This window comes from Papio anubis, chromosome 11, assembly GCF_008728515.1.
Source record: "Papio anubis isolate 15944 chromosome 11, Panubis1.0, whole genome shotgun sequence".
Classification (NCBI taxonomy): domain Eukaryota; kingdom Metazoa; phylum Chordata; class Mammalia; order Primates; family Cercopithecidae; genus Papio; species Papio anubis.
Window position 1 is genome coordinate 69,625,668 of NC_044986.1, and position 24,065 is coordinate 69,649,732.

Below are 24,065 nucleotides of genomic sequence, written 5' to 3' on the forward strand. Positions count from 1 at the left end.
CTGCTCTGTTTCCAACAATATTTTTAGTTTTATGACCAACTCTCAGTCGCAATTTCACTAGCAAGTTTTACAAATTTTATAGAAGGCTATAATATTTCTTATGCTACAAACAAAATTCTAAGAAAAATTAAAAATATATAGCATTATAGCATTATAGAAATGACTACTACAGATTAAAACAACAAAGTCCCAAGGTTCACATTATAAAACAACTTAGTTTATTACTTGAGAATAAATATGTGGATTTCCTTTAAAAAATGTGTTCAGGGACCAGGAACCAGGGCTCACGTGTGTAATCCCAAGCACTGTGCGAGGCTGAGGTGGAAGGCTCACATGAGGCCAAGAATTTGAGATCAGCCTGGGCAACATAGCAACACCTTGTTTCTACGAAAGAAAAATTTTTTAATTGGCCCAGCGTGGTGGTCTATGCCTGAAGTGCCAGCTACTGAGGAGGCTGAGGTGGGAGGATTGCTTGAGCCCAGGAGTTCAAAGCTGCAGTGAACCATGATTGTGCCACTGTATTCCAGCCTGGGCAACAGTGAGACCCTGTCTCCAAAAAAAAAAAAAGGTTCCCAAGGTGTTATATAGTACAGAAAATAATCACGGACACTTCCCTCTCACAGTAAAGAAGTATTCACAAGTACTTGCCATATTTTTTGTTTCAAGGCTTCCTGACCCCTGTGCATAATAGTCACTGCTTACAAACACTGGTAAATACCCTTGTAGTATTTTGTCTACATAACTAGCTCAGCTCCTTTCCATCTCTTTTTCTTTTTTTTTGGGGGGGGGGGGGCATAATCCCTTTACCTCCTTACTGAAGTCCAGATTTAGTCTTCTACGTCTGTTATTAAAGTATCTAAAACATTTCAACACTCCAACTACAATTGTATCACTTATTCACTATTACGGTTTGCAGCCTCAGTTTGATTGTCTACATTGAGCAAACTACTTCTAAACTTCAAAATACTAGATAGAACACAGCTAATATTTCTCTTTATAGTAACACTCCCAACATTTTTTAAAATTGATTGCAGATACATACTTTTTTAAAATTTGAAGGTAATCCTAAAATAAAAATGATTACTCTCAGAAATGAAGCTATATGCCAAATAATCTATTCACTTTTGCAGATTTCAAAACAAAAGTCAACAACAAATGAAATTACTTCTTTTTTAGTCAAAGAATTCAGGATTTTGACTAAATTAACTCTATTCAAACCAAATGCATCCAGGCAAAATCCAGTTATAACACTGAACACTTGGTTTCCTGGGAACTGAATTTATCACTAATTTTATTATTTCTACAGATGGTGGCAATATTGCCTTACTCAGGAATCTCTTCAGACTTACCATCTGACATATCCTTAAGGACCAGATTCTCCAACTCACTCCACTCAGTATTCAGACGTTTCATTAATTTGAATGCATTTACTGGATGACCAACAAATCCTTCTGGATCTTTTGTCGCTGTACTAGTTAGCCGATCTAACTTCTCTGCCCATCTACAGATGTAAAACATAAAAACTGAGAATAGGTATATTTCATAGGGAAAAACATAATTTAGTGAAACGCTCAGAAAAAATAATGACTAGAAGTTTTTGAGTTCAACTATACGTATAGTTTCTTTTTAAAGTAAAATTATAAGGTCTCTTTAAAAAGCAAGATCCTCTTGGCAGAATCAATACAACTATAGGACTTTTTGTTTTAATTTGGTTTCTCCCAAATGGTTACAGTAAATGGAACCTCCCTGTCTTAGTAAAAGTTGTGACCGAATCCCTCTAGTAAAAGTCTAAAAATTCATTTCCTCATAGGTTCCAGGGCCAAATAACTGATTACTACAAACTACAAATTAGCCCAATCCAAATTCAATTACATGTTCATTTAAATCAACTTATACTAAGTCTTTACATCCAGTTTCTAGAAACTATATCTTAAAACAAAAAAACTGAACACTCAGCTTCAGCTACTCATTAAATAAAAGACAGGAATTCTCAGGTCAGGATTAACTATGAACATGAGTCAATTAAATTCATATTTGAGAAAAACTGTATCAATTAAATAACACTAACCATACTTATCACTATAATCTCTACAGTGGAACCATGGGAGTAAAGGATAAGTAGAATTGGAAAACTGCAGCAGCAGGTGGGTTGACTAAGAGGTTAGAGGAGGATAGAAGATATTAGCAATACTTTTAAAATTATCAGTCAGGCTGGGTGCAGTGGCTCACACCTGTAATCCCAGTACTTTGGGAGGCCAAGGCGGGCGTATCACCTGAGGTCAGGAGTTTGAGACCAGCCTGGCCAACATGGCAAAACCCCGTCTCTACTAAAAATACAAAAATTACCCAGGCGTGGTGGCGCACACCTGTAGTCCCAGCTACTCGGGAGGCTGAAGCAGGAGAATCACTTGAACCTGGAAGGTGGAGGTTGCAGTGAGTCGAGATCATGTCACTGCACTCTAGCCTGGGCAACAGAGCAAGACTCTGTCTCAAAAAAAAAAAAAAAAAAAAAATTATTAGTCAACTTCCCATATCCATCCTTTTTTTTTTTTTTTTTTTTTTTTTTGAGATAGTCTCTTGCTCTGTAGCCCAGGCTGGAGTGCAGTGGCACAATCCTGGCTCACTGCAGCCTCCACCTCCTGGGTTCAAGTGATTCTCCTACCTTAGCCTCCCAAGCAGCTGGGATTACAGGCACGTGCTACCACACCCAACTAGTTCTGTATTTTCAGTAGAGACAGGGTTTCACCACGTTGGCCAGGCTGGTCTCAAACTCCTGGCCTCAAGTGATCCACCCTCCTCAGCCTCCCAAAGTGCTGGATTACAGGCATGAGCCACCACACCTAGCCAATATCTATCCATATTCTTATCTCAACCCATATTCTTCCATGTGAAAGCTGGCCCAAGTCTAACTTGTTCTCTATACTCCTATTTTAGCCATTTCAACCGGCTTTGTAAGGTTCAAAAATGGGTTTCATTTCTACTTAAAGAATATTTTAGCTCGAGAAAGAAAACATCCAGGTTTAGTCAGAGTCATAATAAGTAAACATTTTGCTTACTTTTTTATTTGTTCTAACTTGTCCTCTTCTGCCTTAATATAATCTTTCAGGGAAGTCACCAGATCTTTCTCAGTATGAATCAAATCAGTCATCTGACCTAGTAGAAGGGGAAGAAGGTTATCAAATACTCATATCCTTCAACACAGGTATGTTAAGAATAAGAATGATTAAGATTGTTTCATTCAATGAGACAATTTAACTGGCATGAATCAGATATGCTGGAGACGATCTTTTCTTCCTTTTTTACCAGATAAACCAAAATAAAGCCAAAAACTTCTAATCAAGAGTTCCAGTTCTGATTTTCAAGCCACTTAATTTTGCAAGCTTTAGACTGTGCTGGCAAATTGTCTTTACATCTACAAATGTATTTTTAAATTGCAAATCAACACTACTTTCCAAAAATTAATGTTTCTTCACCTTTACTTCTTTATTTCTTGAACCCCTTACCTTTGTTTTTGAGACTAATTAGAATTAAATTTTTATTTAATAAATAAAAGCCACACTAAAAAAGCTTCAAATAATCTGTTTATGTATAACAGAATACGAGAACCCATCATTTTATATACTGGAATCAAGAGTCATAAGTATATACTTATGGGCCAGGCGTGGTGGCTCACGCCTATTGTAATCCCAGCACTTTGGAGGCCCAGCCAGGAGAATCCCTTAAGACCAGGAGTTGAAGACCAGCCTGGCCAACATGGTAAGACCCTGTCTCTATTCAAAATAATAATGATAAAATATTTTTTAAGTTATAATACAAAAAAAAACTGGTGTTCACGGTAGATTCTTAAGTGGAAAAAGCAGATTAGATACATATGCAGTATATTACTTGTATATCTGTGCATTGAGAAAGACTAAGTATATGCATTAAATTATTTTAACCTGAATATGTATCATTTTTATAATAAAAAAATTAAAGAAAATATCAAATTATTTAAAAAGGACCTTTTAAAGGGGCAGCAAATAAACCTATACTCTGGGAATACACTGTATTTGTTTTTGCTGATTTTAAAACACTAAAAAATGGAAATTAAAAAATGCAAAACCAAAAAAAATCAACAAGTAGTAAGACTTACCAATTGAAGTAAAAAAGCCTGGATGAGCCAAAGACTGGGGAAGCAGAATTCCTATAATTAATATATACCAGATCATCTTGGAAGACTTAATTTTACAGGATCACACACCTACAACAGAAATAGAGAAATGCAGCCATTACTTAAAAAATACAAAAGGAGGGAGGAAAAGTTCCTTATCTATTATTTCTATGAAAAAGTAAAAGATTCCAAGGTTGCCCATAAAATTGATGTTATTATCAATTGTGTAATAATTTAATAATAGCTACTATCTTTTTTTTCTTATAATTAGAGTACTGCCATGACATTTCTTTTTTGTGGTTTTATTCTGTTTCTTTTTTTTTCTTTTTTTTTGAGATAGAGTCTCTGTCGCCCAGGAGTCCAGTGGTGTGATCTTGGCTCACTGCAACCTCCGCCTCCCAGGTTCAAGCAATTCTCATGCCTCAGCCTCCCAAGTAGTTGGGACCAAAGGTGTGTACCACCACACCTCGCTAACTTTTTGTCTTTTTAGCAGAGACAAGGTTTTGCTATGTTGGCCAGGTTGGTCTCGAACTCCTGGCCTCAAGTGATACACCTGCCTCAGCCTCCCAAAGCACTGGGATTATAAGCATGAGCCACTGCACCCATATTAGAGAAGAATGTATGTTTGTTATCACCTGATAATTTGTGCTTAAAAATTCATGCTGAGTTTGTTCTCCTTAGTCACTATTACAATTAGAGTAAATGACTAGCAGGTGGCTTTTTTGTATAGCCTGAAAAACAAGTTTTCTCTGTGATTTGGACCTATCCCATGAATTTCCCATAAAAATATACCAACTTATCTATTTAAATATTAAATATTACCAATACATTTTCAAAATGTTAGACTATATTTTAAAGGAAAAAGATTTCAGAGCTGATTAATCCTTAAAATTCCTAATTTGTTCCATCTTTTTCATATATACATATATTATATATGTATTTTTGAGACAGTCTCAAACTCCTGACCTCAGGTGATCCGCCCGCCTCATCCTCCCAAAGTTTTGGGTGGATGGGCTGGTGCGTGAGCCATAGCACCCAGCCCATCTTTTTCCTATAACTTAAGTTTTTAAAATAAATTCAATCAAAAGTTGTAGATTTGGGGGCAATAAAATGTTCTAAAATTGACTGGCCAGGCACAGTGGCAGGTGCCTGGAGTCCCAGCTACTTGGGAGACTGAGGCAGGAGGATCACTTGAACCCAGGAGTTCAAAGCCAGCTTGGGCAAGATAGTAGGACCCCATCTCTAAAAAACAAATGAATAAATGAAATAAAATTGACTGTGGTGACTGACTGATGGTGGAATGACTCTGTGAAAGTACTAAAAACCATTGAATCATGAATACTAAATGGGTGAATTATAAGGTATATGAATTATATTGCAATGACACTGTTCTCTTGGTTTGGTTTTTTAAGAGACAGGGGTCTTGCTATGTTGTCCAAGTTGAACTCAAACTCCTGGGCTCAAATGATCCTCCCACCTCAGCCTCCTGAGTAGCTGGAAATACAGGTCTGCACCACTGTGCATATCTTTTTTTTTTTTTTTTTAAGTTATGGAGAATCCAAAATGAATAAATAGCCATGTCCATTTAAACAAGTATTTTCTCTCAAAGGACCCAGACTTCAGTTTTGTTTCTCTTATCAACTGTGTTCTATGTAAAAAAAAAAACAAAAAAAACAAACAAAAAAAAACTTAGCCTAAGACATGTCTGTGGCCTCTATTCTTTCTTTTTTTAAACCTGGCAGCAAAGCCCATTTGTGTTTTTGCTCTATATCCATGGTAGCACTGTCTTTTCTAGTGAGGATTCTTCACGGCAAATGAGGATATAAACTAACCAACAGAAAGGCTTTACCTCACTTTCCCAGATGCCCTGCTAGCACTCTTCTCTTGCTCCTTCTCCCCTACAAACATGAACTTTGTCTTTCTTATTACTTTACAGGAGAACAAGTTACCATTACAATATAGTTTGCTCCAGTAACAGGCTCCCATTGGTTAAACTGACTTGTCAACCTGTTCCTCTTTGTGCAGGCCCCTCTGACTCGTCTTCCTATGTGACATGAGCTAAACCAAAAGGCTCAAGTTCAAACTGAAAGCTCCCCATTCTACAAGAGCTAAAAAAATAACTCCACTGTCCCCCTAACTTGAATCTCAATAAAAACAGATCACCACAAAAATTGGAAGTATTCCTTAGTCTCCTCCCTCGAGTTTGCGGCAAACTTCCAGATATTTCCAGAACCACAAAGTAATGAAATACACTGCTCTTTTGGCTACGTTACAGTGATTTGGGGAAGGCTTCTAGAATGTAGCAGATGTAGACACTTCCTATCCTGGGCTCCTGCCAAAGCACAAGGCTTTTTGAAAAGCCTGAGCTGTCTGAAGAGTCTAGAATTTTCCGTTTAAACAGATTTCTATTCTGATTTTCTTCATGGATAAATGCTATTTGCAGAAAATACAAATGTTTTCACTGTACTAACAGAAGGCTAATCACAAATGTTATCTAAACTTTTAACTCTGATAACAGAGTTTAGATTTGTCAGAAAACAGGTTATTTTGCCATTGTTAAAATATATTGTCACTAAAGTTTTTTGTCATCTTTCATTGTCCTTAAATCTCACAAGGAATTAAAAACCATTAGCCTACAGAAATAACTAAAAATAACCAGCTTAAGATAGTATTTTTCTTCAAATAGCATGAAAATATTTTAAGAATGACAGAGCCTATATAAAAATTCAAAACAATCATAGAAAGAATAAGTATCTTTACCGTACATCATGTTTCAAAATAAATTCTAGATGGATTACATAGTTATAATCAACAAAACAAAGTAAAACAAACAGCAACAACAGAATAGTTATCAGATCTCTAAAAGCAGAGAATTTCTAAACTTAAAAATAAGAAAATGCCCGGGCACAGTGGTTCACACCTGTAATCCCTGTACTTTGGGAGGCCAAGGCAAGAGGATCGCTTGAGCTCAGGAGTTTGAGACCAGACTGGGCAACATGGCAAGACCTCATCTCTACAAAAAAAAAAAAAAAAAAAAAAAAAATCAAAAAATTAGCTGGGCATGGTGGCATACACCTGTGGTCCCAGCTACTTGGGAGGCTAACGCGGGAGGATCACTTGAGACCAGGAGGTTGAGGCTGCAGTGAGCCATGATCTTGTCACTGCTCTCCAGCCTGGACAACAAAGTGAGACCTCATCTCAGGGAAAAAAAAAAAAAAAGAGAGAGAGAAAGAAAACAACCTATCAAAAGCCAGATGGAATTTGAATACACAAAATAAGCTTATGTGTGGGGAAAAAAAACCAAAAAACTTTAAAACTCAAACTAGAAAATCATTTAAAGAAAATAGAGCACTTTTAAGGAGCTCATACAAATCAATAAGAAAACCACTAAGATGTTAATAGACAAGTGGATAAAGAACTTGGAACTCACAAAAAGGAAAAGTTGTTAGCTCAACAAAAAATGCTCAAACTTATTAGTAATTAATGACATAAAATAAGACACCATTTTTGCCCATCAAGTGAACAATTAACAAGCAAAATTATTTAATGTTGTTATATGCCAAGGAACTTAAAATGAACACATCCTTTAACTTGTAGAGTTAAATGAAAAAACAAGATTTAAAAATTATCATACAACCCTGGTGGAATCTATACTGACTAAGATTATGTTTTCATTACCACAACACAAAGTTATAAATAAATTAACACTGGTCAAAATAAAGAAAAAATTAACATCATAATATGGTCATAACTATGCAAGAACATATGCAGAGGAAATTCACCAAAGTGTAATTGTCTCTGGTTAGCAAAACAGTAGATAATTTTCTTTCTTTTTTTTTTTTTGAGACAAGAGTCTCATTCTGTTGCCCAGGCTGGAGTGTAGTAGCACAGTCTCGGCTCACTGCCACCTCTGTCTCCCGGGTTAAAGCGATTCTCCTGCTTCAGCCTCCCAAGTAGCTGGGATTATGGGCATCTGCCAACACGCCCGGCTAATTTTTGTATTTTTAGTACAGACGGGGTTTTGCCATGTTGGCCAGGCTGGTCTCGAACTCCTGACCTCATGTGATCTGCCCGCCTCAGCCTCCCAAAGTGCTGAGATTACAGGCGTGAGCCACCACGCCCGGCTGATAATTTTCTTTTATATCTCTGTATTTTCCAGACCTCCTGTAATACATTTTTACAGTAACAAAAAAATTAACTTCGTACAAAATAATAAACCTAAAGCATTAACTCTTATATTAAGATACCCTAAACCTTTTAAGAAGTAGTTAATTACTCTCTAACAAAAGAGTAACTAACAAATAATATAAGGTTTTGAGCATATTCCATTTTCTAGTTCTATAAGCCTCTACATTTCACTTTCTTTTTCAAAGATACTTAAGCCTAAACTGGGTGCAGTGGCTCATGCCTGTAATCCCAACATATTGGGAGGCTAAGGCGGGAGGATCACTGGAGGCCAGGAGTTTGAAACCAGCCTGGGCAACACAAGGAAACACCAATTCTATAAAAAAAAAAAAATTTAAAATAGCCAGGTGTGGTGGTAGTCCCAGCTACTCAGTAGGTTGAGGCTGGAGGATCACTTGAGCCTGGGAGGTAGAGGCTGCAGTGGGCCATGAATGGGCTACTGCACTCTAGCCTGGGTGACAGAGACTGTGTACCCATAAAAATAAGAGTAAGGACAGGTGTGGTGGCTCACGCCTGTAATCCCAGCACTTTGGGAGGCCAAGGTGGATGGATCACCTGAGGTGAGGAGTTCAAGGACTAGCCTGGCCAACATGGTCCCCGTCTCTACCAAAAATACAAAAATTAGCCGGGTGTGGTGGCAGGCGCCCGTAATCCCAGCTACTCAGGAGGCTGAGGCAGGAGAATCACTTGAACCCAGGAGGCAGAGGTTGCAGCGAGCCGAAACCGCGCCACTTACCCCAGCCGGGGGGAAAGAGAGAGAGACTCTGTCCCCAAAAAAAAAAAAAAAAAAAAAAGTTTTGTTTGTACAATATGCATTTTAGATTTCTTAAACTTAAATATAAATTATGAAGTGAAGTAAGGCAAACAATTCCAAATTCAGCAGTTTTCATGAAACTTCATTCAAGACTAATTGTGTTGTTTCGGAGACAGGGTCTGGCTCTGTTGCCCAGTCTGGAGTGCAGTGGAGCAATCACAGTTCACTGCAGCCTTGACCTCCAGGGCTCAAGCGATCCTTCCACCTCAGCTTCCTGAGTAGCTTGGACTACAGGCTTGTGCCACCATGACCAGTCAATTTTTTAAATTTTCTTTTATTTCTTGTAGAGTTGGGATCTCCTTATGTTGCCCAGGCTGGTCTCCAACTCCTGGACTCAAGCAGTCTTCCCACCTGAGCCTCCCAATGTGCTGGGATTACAGGTATGAGCCACCGCGCCCAACCCAAGAATGAATTTTATACAGCAGTTATACTACTTGAAAAATGATTGAGGGAAAAAACTGGCATTCTCTTTAGAAAATGACCGTTATATACAAAGAATAACCAATCACAGGAAAAAATTTTAAAAAGTTCATTTGCAACAGCAACACTTAATTACCTGGGAATAAACAAGAAAACTTTAAATTTGCCCTAAAATTAACACATTAAGACCATTTTGAAGTTTAAGACAATAAACTGGCCAGGCTTGGTGGTTCATGCCACCGAGGTGTATGTAATCCCAGCACTTTGGGAGGCCAAGATGGAAGGATCACTTGAGCTCAAGAGTTCAAGACCAGCCTTGGCAACATGGTGAAACTCAATCTTTACAAAAAAACACAAATATCAGCCAGGCATGGTGGCATGCTCCTGCAGTCCCAGCAACTCAGGAGGCTGAGGTGGAAGGATTGCTTGAGCCCAGGAGGCAGAGGGTACTATAAGCCATGATTGTGCCACTGCACTCCAGTCTGGGCGACAGAGTGAGTCCATCTCATTAAAAAAAAGAAATTATCTTCATAACTTTGGATTAGGCAATTAATCATAACGCTTAGGCAACAGTTTCTTAGATATGACACCTAAAGCACAAGAAGCCAAAGAAATAAACAAATTGAACTTTGCCAAAATCTAAAACTGCTGTGCTTCAAGAAAGTGAAGACAACATAAAAAAGTATTTGCAAATCACATTTCTGATAGTATCAGGTTTAGTATCCAAATATATAAAGAACTCAGAACTTAATAATTTTTTTTTTTTTGAGACAGAGTTTTGCTCTTGTTGCCCAGGCTGGAGTGCAATGGCACAATCTCAGCTCACTGCAACCTCCACCTCCTGGGTTCAAGCAATTCTCCTGCCTCAGCCTCCCGAGTAGCTGGGATTACAGGCACAAGCCACCACGCCTGGCTAATTTTGTATTTTTAGTAGAGACGGGGTTTCTCCATGTTGGTCTCCATGCTGGTCTCGAACTCCCGACCTCAGGTGATCTGCCCGCCTTGGCCTCCCAAAGTGCTGGGATTACAGTTGTGAGCCACCGCACCCGGCCAGTAATTTTTTTTAATGGGCAAAAGATTTGAATAGACATTTCTCCAAAGAGGCAAGTACATGAGAAGATGTTCAACATCATTCATCACTATGAAAATGCAAATCAGTTCCACAATGAGATACCACTTCACTGCCACTTTGATAGCTACAGTAAAAAATGACTAGTGGGTACAGTGGCATATACCTGTAGTTCCATCTACTTGGGAGACTGAGGCAGGAGGATCACTGGAGTCTAGGAGTTTGAGCATATAAGTGCACTATGATTACACCTGAGAATGGCCACTGTACTCCAACCTGGGCAACACAGTGAGACTTCATCTCTTTAAAACAAAAAGTGACACACAATTACAAGTATTGACAAGGACAGGGAGAAACTGGAACTCTGATACATTGCTGGTAGAAATGTAAAATGAGGCAGTTGGTCTGGAAAACAGTTTAGTTCCTCAAAAAAGCTAAACAGAGTAACCATATGGCCCAGATATTTCACTCATAGGTCTATACCCAAAAGAAATGAGAACACATGTCCACACAAAAACTTGTGCATGAATGTTCATGGCAGCAGCATTATTCATAATAGCCAAAAGGGTGGAAATAACCTAAATATCCATTAGTGGGTAAACAAAGTGTGGTTCTATCCATACAATGGAGTATTATTTGGCTATAAACGGAAATGAAGTACTGATATATGTTATAACACAAATGAAACTTGAAAACATTAAGTAAAATAATCTCCAGAGACAAAAAGTAGATTAGTGGTTGCCCAGGGCTAGGCAAGGGACAATCGGAGTGACTGCTACTGGGTCTGGGGTTTCTTTTTGGAGTACAATAAATGTTTTAAAATTGATTGTTGTGGTAACACAACTGTGAATATATTAAAAGTCACTGAAATGCATACTTCAAAGGGGAAATTGTATGGTACAAGAATTATTACTCAATAAAGCTGTTTTTAAAAAATTAAAAAGAAAACAGGCTAGGAGCGGTGGCTCATGCCTGTAATCCTGGCGCTCTGGGAGGCCGAGGCAGGCAGATCACTTGAGGTCAGGAGTTCAAGACCAACCTGGCCAACACGGTGAAGCCCCATCTCTACTAAAAATACAAAAATTAGTCAGGCGTGGTGGCACGTGCCTGTAAATCCCAGCTAATTGGGAGGCTGAGGCAGGAGAACTGCTTGAACCCAGGAGGCGGAGGTTGCAGTGAGCCGATATTGTGTCACTGCACTCCAGCCTGGGCAAGAGAGTGAGACTCCATCTCAAAAAAAAAAAAGAAGTCAACCTAAGTTCTCATTTCACTTGGGTAAATACCTAGGAGTGGGAATGTTGGGTCATATTACAAGTGTATATTTACCTTCATAAAAAACTGCCAAACATTTCTCCACAGTAGCTATACTATTTGCCCTCCCAACAGCAAAGGAAGAAAGTTTCCATTGCTCCACATTCTTACCAGCATTTTGTATTGCCGTTTTTTCCTTACTTTCTCTTAATATCTTAATTTTCACAATAGGCATATAGTGGTATCTCATTATGGGTTTAATTTGCAATTCCACATTACTAATGATGTTTAATGCCTTTTTATTTTTTATTTTTGAGACAGAGTCTCACTCTGTCACCCAGGCTGGAATGCAGTGGCACAACCTTGTCTCACTGCAACCTCCGCCTCCTGGGTTCAAGTGATTCTCATGTCTCAGTCTCCCGGGTAGCTGGGATTACAGGCATGTGCCACCACATCTAATTTAATCTTGTACTTTAGTAGAGACAGGGTTTCGCTATGTTGGCCGGGCTAGTCTTGAACTCCTAACCTCAGGTGATCCGCCCACCTCAGCCTCCCAAAGTTCTGGGATTACAGGCATGAGCCACCATGTCCGGCCTATGTTTAACACCTTTTGGGGTGTTTATCTGCTGTTCATACACCTTCCTGCATAGTGTCAACTCAAATCTTTTGCTCTTTTAAATTAAGTTGTTTACTTACTGAATTTTTTTTTAATAGAGATGGGGTCTCACTGTGTTGCCCAGGCTGGTCTCAAACTCCTGGACTTTCAAGCAATTCTCCAGTCTTGGCCTCCCAAAGTTCTGGGATTACAGAAGTGAGCCACCATGCCCAGCTTTGAGTTCCTTATACAGTCTATTTTTGGTCAAATATGTGATGGGGAATATTTTCTCCCAGTCTGTGAAGTCTTTTTATTCTCTCAACAGAGTGTTTGGAAGAACAGAAGTTCTTAATTTTGATGAAGTCTAATTTATCAGTTCGCTCATTTATGAATCATGTTCTCGGTATCATGTTCAAGAAATCTCCGCCTGACCCATGGTCAAAAATATTTTTGTCCGGCCGGGCACGGTGGCTCATGCCTGTAATCCCAGCACTTTGGGAGGCCAAGGCGGGCGGATCACGAGATCAGGAGATCGAGACCATCCTGGCTAACACAGTGAAACCCCGTCTCTACTAAAAATACAAAAAATTAGCCGGGCGTGGTGGCGGATGCCTGTAGTCCCAGCTACTCGGAAGGCTGAGGCAGGAGAATGGTGTGAGCCTGGGAGGCAGAGTTTGCAGTGAGCCGAGATCCTGCCACTGCACTCCAGCCTGGACGACAGAGCGAGACTCTGTCTCAAAAAAATACATATATATATTTTTTTCCTATGTTTTCTTTCAAATATTTTATAGCTGTACATTTTACTTCACAATCTATGAACCTTTTTAAAATAGAAATGGGTCTCACTCTATTGCCAAGGCTAGTCTCAAACTCCTGTGCTCAAGCAATCCTCCTGCCTCAACCTCCCAAAATGCTGGGATTACAAATGTGAGCGACCAGACCCAGCCTATGAACCATTTTGAACTAATTTTTGCATAGAGTGTGAAGTACAGATTGAGGCTCTAATAAAGAAAAAGATTTCATTTTGATGTTTGAGTGCGGATTGCTTTCAAGTCCCACACCTCTCTCCCTTTTGTCCCACATCTGGGTAAGTCTGTAAGAAAGCCCAGGTATTCCCTCCCTTGGTATTGGTGTGAAGTTGAAACCATGTAAATACCACACATGGGAACCATCAAACAATTTCCACCTTTTGGTCACAATGAAAACCAAAGCCACCCACCCTGTTTCACTTTTGCTTCATTCTGGACTAAACCTAAGTCCTTGACCTTGAGGACTCCTTTTGCTGTTTACTGTGTAAGTAAACTTTATTTCATATCCATTGGTGGATTCATGTCATTTGTCCCTATATTCATATAAATTCCTGGGCAAGGGACTGCCCAGTGTCCAACAGTGGATACTTGGTGTCCAAATAAAACAAAGATTCTTTTTTTTCTTTGCATATGAATATTCGACTGTTCCATACTATCCTCTATTGAACTGCCCTTACACTGTTTCAAAATGAACTGACAATTTTTGTGTGACTCAATTCTCTATTTTGTTCAATTGATCCGTATGTCTATCTTTTCTCCAATGATAGTTCTCGGCTATTCATTCTTGGGTTTTACTGAAGTTCCAAAAATCAAAGAACTTTGATTCCTGTAATGGAAATATCTAGAGAAACTTGTGTTTAACTGACTCTGCAGAGATGAAGGCCAAATTCTCATATGTACCTATAGCATTACTCAAATACTATTCTTAGTACAAAAAAGTTAAATATATTCTTATCTCTGAATATGAGCTATTCAGACCAAGGCCACTCAGGTCAGAGTAAAATACCCAAAAGCTAGCTTTAGCAGTCCCTTTCCTCCTAACAAATGGATTATTGCTCTGAGGCCCAGGTATACTCAGCTTCATCCCTCCCAAGGCTATTCTGCCAAAATTCCACTTTTATTTACCCCAGTCTACCCCTTCTCTTTCTAGCCTTCAATTCTCTCTCTATTCTAATGCCAGATCCAAATTTCTCAAGTTGAGGTAAAGACAGACAAAATAAGACCATATATACTACAATAGGGACAAATGAATTAGTGGTTGCAGAGGATGTGAATCTAGATATGCATTTCCATTCAGTGCTACAGATTTAATATGTAGTAAAATGTTAGCCACATGGTGATACATCATGTACTTTTTATGACCTACTTCTCCTATGAAACATTTCTCATCATTCTTGATTCTCCTACAGTCTACTGGGCATATTGTAAATGCCTTTTTTTTTTTTTTTTTTTTTAAAAGAGACAGGGTCTTGCGCCATTACCAGGCTAGAGTGCAACGGTGCTATCATAGCTCACTGCAGCTTCCAACTCTTGGGCTCGTGCGATCCTCCCACCTCAGCCTCCCAAGTAGCTACACTACAGATGTCTGCAACCTCATGCCCCATTAATTTAAAAAAATTATTTTTGTAGAGAGATGGGGTCTCACTACGCTGACCAGGCTGGTCTTGAACTCCTGGCCTCAAGTGATCCTCCTGCCTCAGCCTTCCAAAGTGCTGGGATTAAAGGCATTAGCCACCATGCCTGAGCAACATAGTAAGACCCTGTCTCTAAAAAACAATTTAAATATAAATTTAAAAATTAAAAAATTGGTTCAAGTTTACTGTAGTTATACAGGTTGATAAAATAAACCACTAAATTACAGTCCTCTCTTTGCATTACTTATAATGGAGAAACAGCTCAAGTGTCCAACAAGAGAGCAAGGATGACCAGGCATGGTGGCTCATGCCTATAATCCCAACACTTTGTGGGGCAGATGGGAGAATCACTTGAGGCCAGGAGTTCAAGACTAGCCTGGTCAACAGAGCAAGATCCCATCTCTACAAAAAATTTAAAAATTAGCTAGGCATGGTGGTGTGCACCTGTACCCCGAGCTACACCCGGAGGCTGAGGCAGAAGAAGGATTGCTTGAGCCCAGGAGTTCAAGGCTGCAGTGAGCTATGATCACGCCACTGCACTCCATCCTGGGCAACAGAGCAAGATCCTCTCTCTTTAAAAAAAAAAAAAAAAAAAAAGGTTGAGTGTACTAATTCCACATAATATTACTATTTAAGAAAGAAATGAATAAACAAAATATGGACACATTTTTATGAAACACTAAACATGAGGAAGAGGAAGTCCCAATATAGTACCCATTCACTAATGACAACTAGGTAAGAAGTCTGAATCTCTATAATGTATTTTTAGCAAATATCAAACCAAATATACTAACAGTCATACTGATCATCCAAAGGAAGACAAGGAAAAAGAATGTTTTTCATCACACAGAGTTTAAAAACTGCTGGAGTAACCTAAATGAGAGTCCTTTTGAATTGCCGAAGCTTTTGTTTAGGTACGATACTTATTCAGCTAGAGAAAAACTAATGACAGGGCAGCTTCAATTTATACAAATAAATTTTGTTGAATAGAAACACAAAGCTTTGGCCGGGCACAGTGGCGTGATCACACCTGTAATCCCAGCACTTTGGGAGGCCGAGGCGGGTGGATCACAAGGTCAAGAGATTGACACCATCCTGGCTAACACGGTGAAACCCCATCTCTACTAAAAATACAAAAAATTAGCTGGGCGTGGTGGCAGGCAACTCTAGTCCCTGCTACTCGGGAGGCTTAGGAGAATGGCGTGAACCCAGGAGGCAGAGCTTGCAGTGGGCCGAGATTGCGCCACTGCACTCCAGCCTGGGTGACAGAGCAAGACTCCGTCTCAAAAATATATATATATATGTATATATATATATGCACACACACATATACTCATTTTATTTGGATTTTTATATATATTCATATATTTACACACACACATTATGGTTTAATTACAAGATTCAAGATCTCACTGCAAGAAAAGCAATAAAGCTTAATGCCAAGAGCCTGTGCAATTTATTTTTGTTTACTTCCAAGCCTGTTCCACTTTCAGAATGGAAAACCAAAGATAAGTTACCATATATAGGAGGGAGCATGCAATGTGATATACTTTCACAGACTACACAATTTAGCAGTTTAACAATTCTAACAACCTATTAACTTTTGCTAAAACCCTTCTGGCAAAAATGTATTAGGGTCACCCACATATACAAGTCCAGTCAGACTTACACGCCCAAATCAATTTTCAGAAATATTCAATACTGCCTCAAGACACCTAGATACCCTTAAAGAGTAGCTTCACATCTCTTACTTTTTAGGGGTTCTTATAAGAGAGTTCATGGATGGACTTGAGTGGGGGAGCAGGAAGTGACATATAACATTCCATGAAGGGTGTATTTGCATTTTCTGACCTAGGACCACAGATTCCATCAGATTCTAAAAGGATTTCATGACCTTAAAATAGTGTCAGAACCACTATTATGTATCTCACAGGTCAATCAAAGAGCAATAATTATATCCTAGTTGATAACTGGTTACTAAGTAAAATAAAGCATTCCTTCCACAGAAAGGCAGGCTCACAAGCTTTATGGCTGTCCCAGCTCTTGCTGCATCCCTGGAATAAATGCCGTCTGAACTTAATTGCCCTACTGAAAAATATTGCTTTTCAGTATACAACTTCCTCTGCAGTAATAGAAAAAGTTAACGACTGCTTGCCGAAAAGCCAAGATTCATCCGCAACAACCCAGACCACACAGGCAATATAAAACTTTTTTTAAAAATTGTCTTTTGCACTAATTTTTTTTTTGGCATAATTAAAAGTTGTACACATTTTTCATCTGTTTTACCTAAAATCTAAGTTACCAAAACACAAAATGGTCAATGTAATTATCCTTCTACCAAACTCCTGGTTTTCAGTACTTCAAAATGAAACTCATTTCAAAATGTCAATAAAAACAGCACTACCTATTTAAAAGAGAAATGATCCTTTTCCTAGTTAGTCTATGTAAATCTAAGAGGCATTTGCCATCAGCTATCAAAAACAATGGCAGGACTTAAGGCACAACGTCTCAAAACCAAAACTGACTATGACTTTTATTAAAGGTAAGTGATAAAATCTCTGTTTCCCACATAAAGAAAAAGGCAAAATTTGAAGTTCACGTTTCAGATTCTTAAATTACGCTCACAAGGTTAAAAAAAAAATCACGGGGTGTGTATTCACATTTCAAATCAAAACAAAATATAGTTGAGGTTGTTCACGTTCAGCTTCTTGAATACATCCTCTTAGGATACCCATTTTCTCCATAGAAACTTGATTTTAAAAATCCCTTTAAATGTTTAAATTAACTTCCAAGGTTCCTGCTTTGCAGACTGAATTTTTCATCTGATTATTTTAGGAAAAGACAAGCCTCATTCATAAGCTATGTCTAAACCTAAAAGGGGAAATACGTTTCTAACCAGAACTTTAAAAAAAGGAGAGTAAAAAATTGATGAAAGAACACTGCTGCCACGTCTTTGCCCCTCCCCCCCTTCACGTAGTGGCTATTTCATCCCCTCCGAGTGCATTCCAAGGGAAAGTCCAAGAACCACCGCTCTCGGAGAAACCAGAAACAGTTAAGTGGAAATTGGCAAGTCTCTTTGGCCTTTTAGATCAATTCCTACAAGAGGATCTAGCTGCTTCTTTAACCCTTTTTTTAAAGAAAACAGTGCAAAATTCCAAGAGTCTTCACTCAATCCGGAACGCGTAAGATGTTAGCATCTAAACATTGAATTTGTATTCAACAGATTAGATTATTTAGGAGAAAGAGACTCATAGTTATCATACCATCCTTCCTCCCCATTGAAACATACATCCGGGGGCCAGCCATGTAATCCAACTCAAAATCCTCACACAACCATGTAATTTGTTGGACTGATGTGGACTTTTAAAAGCTGCAAATTCTGGGGAGACAGAGCCAAAGAGACAGAGACTGAGAGAAGAGCTCTTATCTCTTTTTTAAAAAAGTTGTGGGGAACAAGAGGGAAGGAAGCTTCCCTGACGACGAGGTGACCCGAGAGCCTACTTCCTCGGTGCTAGGAGCACAAAACTCGGCGCCCCGGGCTACGTCTGGCTGCTAATACTGCTCCGCTGCGCGCAACAGATGAGTTCAGCCGGAACTTTCTGGGGAGGTCCCCCCAGCTCCCGGCGACTTTCGATAGGGCAAAAACGCCTGGCGCGTTTCGGATTCAGCTCCAAGCCTTAAAATCCGCTCTCCACCGCCACTTGCGAACCATCTGCGGCTGTGGCGGTCAAAAACCCACGCCCCGCGCTCGCGTTCCCCTTAGCCTCGTTAGGGAGGACCAGGTGCAGGGAAACTTGGAAAAAAAAAATCAACAGGGTGATTCCTCCCCGGGAAGGAAAATTCAAGAAAGTCCTGGTCCCTGGGGCGGGGACTGAGGCTGCAGCAGCCCAAGCGGTCCGAGGCGCACCGAGGACGGAGGTGGAAAGGGGGGCACGAAGGAGCAAGGTCGCCGGGAGTCGCGTGGCGCAGGGAGAGGGGCCGAGTCTCCCGAGGGGAAGGTACCGAGGCTGCTGTGGTAACCTGGGGAACCCCCGGCCCAGAAGTCCCACCACAGCTGGGAGGAATGGATCGCCGCAGCCGTCCAAGAAGGTCCACGGCTGCCCAGTGGCCTCAGCCTCGGTCTCCCGGGTCGAGGGAGCGTCTCACCTGGAAAGTGGGACAGGAGGGCGGCGCGCTCTTCAGTCCCCTGTTGCCTCCACTCGGAGCGGCTACTTCCTGCCCTCAGCCCGCTGGCGGCGCAACTGGGCAGCAGAGGGAGCCCGTTAGCCCTTTTATAACCTCTAGGCCGCGACGGCAGCGCCAGGGAGGAGGCGACTGCAGCCCTCGCTACGTGAGCTCGATCACACCAGCGCTCCGGCGACTGCGCAGGCGCCAAGCTCGGGCCTCCCTGCTGCCCCCACCCGTGGCCGGCCCGTGGAGTCTGAGGCTGAGAGGAGTGGGTGGGACCGGCCGCCGTGGTGTGGGTAAGCGGGCCTGGGATGTAACGCGCCTGCGCAGGGTTCTCGCCTCGCCAGCGTTACCGTAGTTACCACGGGGTTTCCCCGCTCCTGTTCAGTTTGCCTCTTTGATTTCAGGGTCCGCGTCAGGCCTAAGCGACGAGGCCACCAGCCATAAAGTATCTTAAAATTGAGAAGAGGAACGTGGGAGTGTAGAAAATAAAGAAGAATTTTTATAGGGTGGAAAATAATAGAGATTCTGTCTTGGTATCTCAGCTGTCTTGTCCCTAAAGGCTTTTTGCTTTGCTAAACTCCCTCTCACATCTCAGCACTCATTTTATACTAAACTTGCTCTATCTCCTACCTTTATACCTTATCAGTAGATAATAGACTGAGAGCTCCAGGGTCAGGTTATCTGAATTCAAATCCTGCCTCAGTCCTGTGTGTAACACTAGGCGTTAACAACGTCTCCGTATCCGTTTACTCATCTGTAAAATAGGAATGACGATACTATCCATCTCGTAAGCTTCTTGTGAGAATAAAATGAGGTAATGTATGTAAAGCACAGGCCTCACACACAGAAATGACTTGGTAAATATTAGATTCTCCAGTAACATTAATTTATATAAGGCACCCAATGTTGCGTTTGATCTTAGTCTAACATTTGCCTTAGTTATAAAGTAACCCCAAACCAAGGGTTTCTTTATATCTCCCTGTACTATGAGGGAGAATACAATGAAGGAGATAATTTTTCCCTTGTCAGTGAAACAGAAAAATGAGTTGCTAAGACTTGTTATTAATTAAGAATTGTGGTTTCTAAAGTTTTCCATGTATGCTAAAAAGTATAGCAATAATTAACATTTGACTCTTAAATGCAGGAGGTGAGGTTGATTACGTAGCTACAGAAAGAGAGAGAGGGTACTTTGGGAGCACGAGGCAACTAAAAAGTAGATATAATGATGTCTAAATCAATGGTTCTGAAAGTATAGTCAGGGAATCCGTAAAGTCAAAATTATTTTCATACTAAGACTTCATTTGCCTTTTTCACTCTAGTAACAATACAGTGAGGTCTTCCAGAGACTACATGTCTGTGATATTGCAACAGATTGAACGCAGACGTGGATATGAGAATCTTCTATTAGCCCACTGAGGAGATTTGCAGAAATGTCAAATAATGCCACTCTTCTCACTAAATTCTTTTGCTTTGGAAAATAGTTATTTTTCATTAAAAATATGTTATTAGGCCAAGTGAAGTAGCTCACACCTGTAATCTCAGCACTTTGGGAGGCCGAGGCGGGAAGATCACCTGAGCCCAGGAGTTCAAAATCAGCTTGGGCAACATGGCCAGACCCTGTCTCAAAAAAAAGTTATTTATTTTATGTTAACATATATCAGGTTTATTGTTGTTTTAAATGAATATTTTACGTTTGTTTTAATTCCTAATATAGTAAATGTTGATAAACGTGATCCACATAAAAGCTTTTTGGAGTCCTCAATACTTTTTAGGAGTGTAGAGTAATTATGAGACCAAAGAGGCAGGGCGCCTGGTGGCTCACGCCTGTAATCGCTGCACTTTGGGAGGCCGAGGCAGACGGATCACAAGGTCAAGAGATTGAGACCATCCTGGCCAACGTGGTGAAACCCCGTCTCGACTAAAAATACAAAAATTAGGCTGGGCGCGATGGCTCAAGCCTGTAATCCCAGCACTTTGGGAGGCCGAGACGGGCGGATCACGAGGTCAGGAGATCGAGACCATCCTGGCTAACACGGTGAAACCCCGTCTCTACTAAAAAATACAAAAAACTAGCCGGGCGAGGCGGCGGACGCCTGTAGTCCCAGCTACTCGGGAGGCTGAGGCAGGAGAATGGCGTAAACCCGGGAGGCGGAGCTTGCAGTGAGCGGCCACTGCACTCCAGCCTGGGCAACAGAGCGAGACTCCGTCTCAAAAAAAAAAAAAAAATACAAAAATTAGCTGGGCGTGGTGGCACACACCTGTAATTCCAGCTACTCAGGAGGCTGAGGCAGGAGAATCATTTGGACCCAGGAGGCAGAGGTTGCAGTGAGCTCAGATTGCACCATTGCACTCCAGCCTGGGGACAGAGTCAGACTCCATCTCAAAAAAAAAAAAAAAAAAACTGTCTCAAATGGAGCTGTAATGAACATATTCACTGGCTCTACATGGAGCTGACTCTGAAAGTTGACAGTTTACTCAGTAATTAAAATGGCCGTAGACTCTGCAGCAGATTTACTGTGAAGCTAAGGAGGCTTCAATTTTAGGGGCCCTCATTTGCACTAGCCCTTTCCAAGTCCCTGGAAGGGTCCCTAGTAATATGTTTACGCTGTCCTATGCTTTTGTAAAATTTGTAAAAGTAATGTATTTTAAACCACAATCTTTAGTCCTTAGTGACTTTCCTCCACCATGTTTCTCTTTGTCTAGTGTTGGAGTGGCAAGCAAACATTTTTGAAATTTAGCTAAAGGGAAGTTGAGTTAGGAATACATTTGGTTCGAATTTACTGGGATATATTTTTATAACCCACAGTCACTTCCATGTGTAGTTAAGATATTGCCAGCTGTCCCAGTGGCTTCTAAGAATACTCCAATTGCCCATTGTGCTGACCCACCCAGCATTATAAAACAAAGGTGCAGGGCCAGAACTCTTAAAGTTATTTTAATGTGTCCAATGTTCTAGCATCAAAAGCTATGTGGATAGTAGAAGAGAAGCAGGGTTGAAATTTTGGGAACCTGAAGCTAATCTGTGGGAAATTATTCCAATTATTGGATGTATAGAATTGTAAAGATTTAGCATTTATCAACACCTAGCCAAAAAAGTTGTTTTTTTGTTTTTTTGTTTTTTTGTTTTTTAAGAGACAGGGTTTCACTCTGTCACCCAGGCTGGAGTGGAGTTGCATGATCATAGCTCACTGTAACCTCCAACTACTGGGCTCCGGCAATCCTCCCACCTCCCAAGTAGCTAGGACTACAGGCATGCACAACCACGTCCGGGTTTTCTGTAGGGTTTTGTTTTGTTTGCAGAGACAGGGTCTCACCATGTGTCCAGGATGGTCTTGAACTCCTGGGTTCAAGCAATCCTCCCGCCTAGGCCTCCCAAAGTGCTGAAATAACAGGCGTGAGCTGTGGGGCCCTGCCCAAAAAAGAAATTTATATTTTTTTCTCAGAACTTGATGAGGACATCCACAACAAACTGTAGTTTAAAGAAATCTGATGGGTCCTGAACTCTTTAAGTCATATATAAAATAATCTATTGGAAGCGGATGTGGTGGCTCTCCCAGGTAATTCCAGAACTTTGGGAGGCCCAGGTGGGAGAATCCATTAAGGCCAGAAGTTTGAGACCAGCCTGGGCAAGATGGTGAGACCTTGTCTCTACAAAGAAAGTTTTTTTAATCAATTGGGTGATACGTGTCTGTAGTCCCAGCTATTCAGGAGGCTGAGGCTAGATAATCAGGATATAGGATGCAGCAAGCTGTGGTGTCACTACTTCACTCCAGCCTGGGCAAAAGAAAGAGACCCTGTGTCTAAATAAATAAATAGCTTATTGGAGATTTTTCCAAACTGGACAACAAGCCTAATAATGTATATGACATTACCAAGAATGAGTTGTGAACTTTAATCAATCACATATGCTATGTGAATTAGAAGAGAAAGACAGTCTGGGTTAGTAATCCAAGATTCATAGAATAAATATTTATAGAGCCGGGCGCGGTGGCTCACGCCTGTAATCCCAGCACTTTGGGAGGCCGAGGCGGGCGGATCACGAGGTGAGGAGATCGAAACCATCCTGGCTAACACAGTGAAACCCCGTCTCTACTAAAAATACAAAAAAGTAGCCGGGCGCGGTGGCGGGCACCTGTAGTCCCAGCTACTCGGGAGGCTGAGGCAGGAGAATGGCGTGAACCCGGGAGGCGAAGCTTGCAGTGAGCCGAGATCGCGCCACTGCACTCCAGCCTGGGCGACAGAGCGAGACTGTGTCTCAAAAAAAAAAAAAAAATTTTTAGAACACCTACCTTCTGTGTCAAAGGCACTGCCTACTGAGCTGTGGAAGATCAAACTTTAATTAGACAATCTCCACTTTTAAGGAGCTTATAATCTTCGTTGAAAAGAATTAAAACCTGTACTGTGGCAATAGAAATTCACTCATCCATAAATAATTGCCTGCCCATATAAGCCAGACTATGCTAAGTGCTGGGTACATCATTCCTGCTGTTGTAGAATTTGGAGTCCTTTGAAGGAAACTTACAACATAAAAATGTATGTTTCAGCTGGGCATGGTGGCTTACGCCTGTAATCCAAGCACTTTCGGAGGCTGAGGCAGGTGGATCATCTGAGGTCAGGAGTTTGAGACCAGCCTGACTAATATGGTGAAACCCCACCTTTACTAAAAATACAAAAATTAGCCAGGCATGGTGGTGTGCACCTGTAATCCCAGCTACTCCAGAGGCTGAGATAGGAGAATTGCTTGAACCTGGGAGGCAGAGGTTGCAGTAAGCTGAGATCACACCACTGCACTCCAACCTGGGCAACAGAGCAAAAAAGAAAAAAAAATGTATGTATGTATGTACAACATTAAAAAACGCACACACACAAATATACATACATACACATTTGACAAGTGAAAATAATAAGGAAACCAGGCATGGCTCATACCTATAATCCCAGTACTTTGGGAGGCCGAGGTGAGTGGAT

The 24,065-nt window shown here is 40.7% G+C and overlaps 1 protein-coding gene across 2 annotated transcripts in view; it reads right to left on the minus strand.

The window, feature by feature from the left end:
• P4HA1 (prolyl 4-hydroxylase subunit alpha 1) overlaps positions 1-20,554 on the minus strand; it is an 89,934-nt gene extending 69,380 nt beyond the window's left edge. For both annotated transcript variants that reach the window (XM_031652266.1, XM_031652267.1), the window contains exons 1-4: positions 19,074-20,554; positions 4,133-4,240; positions 3,057-3,153; positions 1,350-1,501 (exon numbers count right to left, since the gene is read on the minus strand). In XM_031652266.1, coding sequence (XP_031508126.1) covers positions 1,350-1,501; positions 3,057-3,153; positions 4,133-4,208 — 325 coding nt within the window. In that variant the 5' untranslated portion in view covers positions 4,209-4,240; positions 19,074-20,554. The remainder of the gene's footprint in view (positions 1-1,349; positions 1,502-3,056; positions 3,154-4,132; positions 4,241-19,073) is intronic.
• Between the last annotated feature and the right edge of the window lie 3,511 nt (positions 20,555-24,065).